The following is a 5877-nucleotide window of genomic DNA, read 5'->3' as shown; positions in this document are numbered from 1 at the left end:
GTCATTAATGAGAATTTTGTGCTAAATCTGATTTTTTCCGCCTCATCTTTTACAACTAATTATCATTCAACTCTGTAGCATGGATTATAATTGTCCTATACCGTTCACCCAACCTTTTGAAGCTAGTCGACCTAATTGGGTTTGACCTCGGTTCGTACTGAAGATTTAAAAAGGTAAAAATATGGAAAATTTATTTTTCGAGTCCTTAGACTGACACACGGGAGGGCAGCAATTGATCACCCAACAAGGAAATAACACACATTCCGTTAAAAAATTATAGCATTGATCCTGAGAAAATTCTATAGAACATCGGTAATAATTTTTGACAGTCAACGCTTATCCACAAGGCATCCTACCTTTATAGTTCATTCCTCATATTTGAGCCCATGAGGTTTTGCTAATTGGAATTGATAGCGAAAGAATGCTTGCTAATATCACGATAGGCTGTTTGTCTGACTTCAGTCATCTCATCACTTCAAATGAGAAAATATGGGCAGAAGAACGGATGGGCATGGATGGGTCGTCGTCTTCTATTTGGTATAGACTTCTAGCACGTAGTTGAAAGGCCGCCAGATTGGGTCGTATCGTACGATGAAGGGAGACTTGGACAAGGGGAAGAATCAGAAAAAAAGAAGTTAATGACCGGCGAAAAGGGAGAGAAAAATGTGACGGAGACGTGAAACGGCCAACGAATCATGGGGATAAAATCAGGAGGAAATCACAATGGAGAATGCAAGTGAAGCGAAATAAACATCGTCGTGCAATTTGAAAGCAGAAGAGAATATTTAAGACAGATGTCCTTGTAATGCCAGAGTATACAGAGGATGATCGCATTAGTGTCGTGTTTCCCCCATATATGAAACACTTAGATGCATGGCTAGGAAAAGATTCATTATTTCACTCATTATTCCTGTTATTGGGCCACAATAAATTGACAATATTGCTATGTGTGGGCTTTTGAAATAAATTAATTAATTATGCCATTAATAGGACGAATCACTTCCAGGCATATTTTTTCGCGACAAGTTACTCGTTTCAAACATATAGTAACAAGTGTTTAGGGTGCATTGTCAACTTTTCGCAGTGTCTGAATCTGAAAAATTTACCTCAGGGTTTTCTCGGCTGCTAATACTTTACATTTGAGATGTACGAAAATGTTTATAGCTAGGTAAATTGTATATACCCTAGCAATATCAAGGTAAACAATTTTATTTTATGGAGCAATTTGTCACGAAGAAAGGCATAATGGAGGGAATTGATGCCTTTTCCTTAAAACACACTATATCATTGAAATCATTGCTTTAGATTTTATCTGTAACTCATATGTGTGAGGTTACAGTTCCTGCGGAATAGATGAGATGTATTTCATGATCAGCTAAATTTTTGCCCAACAGAGTGACGTTCAGCAATGCTCATTTATCAAGCGTTTATCAACTCGTACTAATCTAGTTAACTTTGCTTTTCCCAAATTTGAATATAAGCAATGCAATGTTTTCGTATACACCTTTTTGTTACTATGAAGAAGCTGTCTAATATTCCTTCATCTATTTTGACTTGAAACGAATTATACCTAATATTTTTGAGCTAAAATGTTTTTGGAAAAAAAATTATCTGGGAATATTAATCTGAATTTTCATATGGAATAGCTTCGTATTCCATTGGCTAGTAGAAATTAAAGTTTTTCAATTTCAAGCAAAGCTTAACATTTCAGCACACAACTGCTATTTTTCAACTACTGTGTGGCAAAATAAAATGCGAGATATCGGTATAGGAATGAGGACTTACGAACAGGAGCAAGAAACGCCATTGGAATTTGGAGATCAACTCGGTGAGATAATCAATCCTAGCAGAGATTATTCTTACAAGAACGCCTTATTAGTATGAAACTGGAATATATGGAGAGAAAAGTTAAGAATCTTGCATTTCTTTGTATTATATCAACTATTCGATTGGTGTAACGAAAAGTAAATAATGATTGTGCTACCACGATTTTTCACGGAGGAAAAAATGCACCATGTGCCGTGATTAACCTCCTAAAGTACGAGAAAATAGTATGCTAGATACAGAAAAACGATGTTTTATCGTATGAGTTGTGACGGTACCTAAGACTTACAACTATTACATCTTTCTCACCGAAAATAACGCATTAAAAAAAGGTACTCACATCCATACGTTTTTTTGTGATAGCCATGTGTTTATCATTCAGGCATATTTCTATTGTTGCCGTTGCTGTTTTGATAAACGATGCATGGGCGATGACTTAATGCAGCTGAAAGCAGAAGGATTCAATGGCTAACACTACCAAAATTTTAAGTAAGTTTTGAAGAATTGAATCAAATTTTATTTACCTGAATTTTAGTTCAAACTTTTTAAATGAATATGCTCGTTATTTCAATATTTGTTCTTGTGTACGAATTTCAGCAATAGTATACCTTATTCATCTGGCCTCTACAGTCATATCACAATGCACGGAAGAACGAGATCATAGAGGTATGTGATTTGAACTATTTTGTCATGCATTTCTTCGAAAGTATATAAGTACGTTGTAATTGAGACTGATGTTTGATGATCCAATTGCTACACGACATTTGAAGATATTGTTTCATTTTATATCGCTAATTCTTATTGTGAAAAATGATTACGGAGCAGCTTATGGGATACTTTAATTCTGTAAGTTATAACCATCTGCATTTATTTAAGTGCATTTCTCATGGGAATATTCTGAAAGGAAGGCTAATTCATGTAATTCTTAATGTTATTTAAAAAATCGGTTATATTTTAATAGGCCTTATGTATCATTGTGATCATTTGTAATTTTCTGTGAAGTACCTACTTCATCCATCACGATAGTCGCAAAATGGAATAAAATCCTTTTTATTTTTTGATAGTCCAAACAATTTTAATATAAATGGTGTTATGTGGTTAAAGAGGCAGAATTATTAGCAATATTATCGATAGAAGGCAATTTTAACATATGATAAAATAAAGATAAATAATTGTGCTAGTATATTCTGTGATTAAAATTCGTGAAGTGAATGGATGAAAATATAGAAAGATTGCTTCACCACGTCTGTCTTTGGAGTTAAGGTAATTACATTGTAATATAATCTCTAGGATAAATCCCACCATTTAGAATTATAGGAGCACAGGATATCAGCCGTAAAAATCAAATTAAGAAAAAAAAATACTTTTAACACAACTAAGAGTCAGACGTTATCCCTCTTAAACATAAACTAATTGTTCTTTACAACAGGCACGTTCCTTCCAGTCCTGAATACTTAATGATAATGGCTCACTTTATTTGGCAGTGGTCAATGAAACACTCAGAAGTTTGACATGGGAGGGCTCGCCATCCATCCCATCGAACCTTTGCCAAAATTTTAATTTAATTTGCATAGCCTGAATTATGTAGTAGGTCATTTTAGTTATTGTATGCATGCATGTGATAATCAGCCATATCCATTTCACAGCTACAAATACTCCTACCTTGTGACTGTGACTTGCCAATATTCATTTTCTCATTTCACAAAATAACTAATAAACACAATTAACGGCTCTTTTTAACAGATTTCATGTTTGATTCACTATCAGCACGTTTCTTTTACGTCAGACTTTACCGGTTTTACCGGTCAGTGGTGGCAGTAAATTCTTTTCGGGATTTCATTCGGGTGCTCTCGCTTGCATAGATGTAGCTTGGGGGAAAATTCCCCCCACCCCTCTCGTGGTAGCGCAGCTGGTCATTCATGCCACGTCTTTCACATTTGTTCGGCCGCCAACTTCAATAATTATTCAAACCTTGGTAAATGTTTATTGAATAAATAAAGGGATGTTAGTTTTTGACAAGGGTGTTCACCCCCAATTTCAAATTGGCAGGTCTCCTCCAGCCCCCAAATGTGGTAGCTACTCCCCTCAAGTTTTTTTATATTATTCTCTTCTTTGAATTCTTACTTCATAACTAGATTTTTTAGGAACATTCTTGCCAATAGCACAGTTATATTTTGATTTATTGCCTCGATTCAGTCGAACATTGAAGTGTCTTCAATTTTCATCTGAATCATAGAATAGTATGCATAGAAATAATTGTTAAAAGTACTGTAGTTTATTGAAAGAAAGTTTATTTTTATGACCATTATTTTCGCATTCCCATTGATGGATTTTCATCTCCCCTATCAAATTTCAATTAAAAATCAGTGTTTGTATGAAAGTACTCCCAACTATATTTTTGATGGTGATTTTGAAGATTTTATAAGCAGAGCAACATTTTAAAAACGATATAAGAAAAGTGATATTTTACCTCCTATTTTTCCATGAAAGACAGGCTAAGAATATTATTTTTGACGGAACACAAATGTGCTTTGGTGTGTAAATTAGAGAATTACTTTTTCACAATAAACATTTGAGTTTTTCAGCAAATAGCATCGTTGTTATCAGATAAATATCCAACCCTCTCCTTTCATTTCAGGATGTGTGTACAGAGAACCACGTAGGAACTCAAAGGAAGCGATCTCATTCGCAAGAACCAGTACCTACCGCGTGTCCAATTGCGAACTCTGCGCTGCTTTCCTAGTCATTGTGCTCGTTTCTTTTGCGGTGAAGAGGTTTTATTTCCCCACTACTAAAGAGGCGGCCGTTCCCAAGAAAGCATCTCAGATTAGCGATGGCAAAAAAGTCAAAGAAGCCCGCAGGTCCGTCAACGACGTAAGCAAAGTCGCCGCCAAAGGTTCAGGAAGGTCGCTCAATAGCGTACGCAGTAGGCACAGCCGTCAGATGATGGATATTATGCCAGATTCTCAACCGTACAGCGGTGATTACAACGGTGAAAATGGTGTTGAGGTCGTGGAATCCTATTCTTGGGATGACTACCAGTAACGGACTACCTACTCCTCACTCATCCTTTGTAAATTGTTCTAGTATTCAAGGGCTCTGCTAAATGAATGGCAAAGATAAATCGAGTAGCCAACTACGGAAGATAAATAATATTATCCTCACGTAGGTATATTTTCACGTTGAACATACAAACTTATCAAAATATATGTACACTTCAACTTCTGAAGATTTACGATAGAAATTTTTAACTAATCTACAGGTTACCTATGCCTAAAATAACATGGTAAAATGTTAATGATCATGTCAATTACCAAATGTGGCATCAGGACTACACGAAAATGATCAAACATTCATGAACCATATGTTGTTTGTCCTGAGCTCCGTGTAGACCATCCATGTTTGATATGTTGTATATTTTCCTAGTGTGTCCTAAATAACTTATTGTTGTTATTTAAGTGTACTATCCGTTTCATGTTTGGAGATCCAAATAAAAATTCTCATAAAAGGCATTCCATGAAAAAATTAGCTCATTTTCTTTCTTCCTTAAATTGTTCAAAATAAATATCGTTTTTATTTTCTACCGTAGGTGAATGTTTGTGATTTCCCTTTTCCATAATTTGTATGATGAGATGCATGAATTATAGATGGTATGAGGCCGAAACAACAATTTACCTTAACTTGGCCGAACTTTGGGGTTGAAAACCTAAGGGGAGCGTCTACTGAAGTATATTCAACATTTAATGCTCATTGGTTGAGAAAAGCAAAATTGTCTCTTAAAATTATCCAGCAGTCAATCAACTTTCATGGGAATAATAAGGAGCTCTTTTTAACAGATTTCATGATTGATTCACTATCAGTACGTTTCTTTTATGTTGAACTTCACTCTTAACCGGTGAATGGCAAAAGTAAATTCTTCTCCGGATTTCAAACAGGTAATCTCCTCAATTTGCATAGCTGCCGACGTTTCGATGAAATACTCCTCCGCTTATTAGAATAGACCCAGCATGACCACCTTGGATAGTAAATAAAAGCACCCAAGACTAGCATCAA

The 5877-nt window shown here is 35.4% G+C and overlaps 1 protein-coding gene across 1 annotated transcript; it reads left to right on the top strand.

The window, feature by feature from the left end:
* Nucleotides 1-2224: 2224 nt before the first annotated feature.
* Nucleotides 2225-5336, top strand: LOC124155097. Its single transcript, XM_046528833.1, has 3 exons — nucleotides 2225-2313; nucleotides 2422-2490; nucleotides 4463-5336. Exons 1-3 carry the CDS (start codon nucleotides 2289-2291, stop codon nucleotides 4867-4869), a joined length of 501 nt encoding a protein of 166 aa, XP_046384789.1. The 5' UTR covers nucleotides 2225-2288; the 3' UTR covers nucleotides 4870-5336.
* Nucleotides 5337-5877: the final 541 nt, after the last annotated feature.

This window comes from Ischnura elegans, chromosome 3 (genome assembly GCF_921293095.1).
Source record: "Ischnura elegans chromosome 3, ioIscEleg1.1, whole genome shotgun sequence".
Classification (NCBI taxonomy): Eukaryota; Metazoa; Arthropoda; class Insecta; order Odonata; family Coenagrionidae; genus Ischnura; species Ischnura elegans.
Note: the sequence above shows the minus strand (reverse complement) of the source record. Positions and strands in the feature narration are given on the sequence as shown.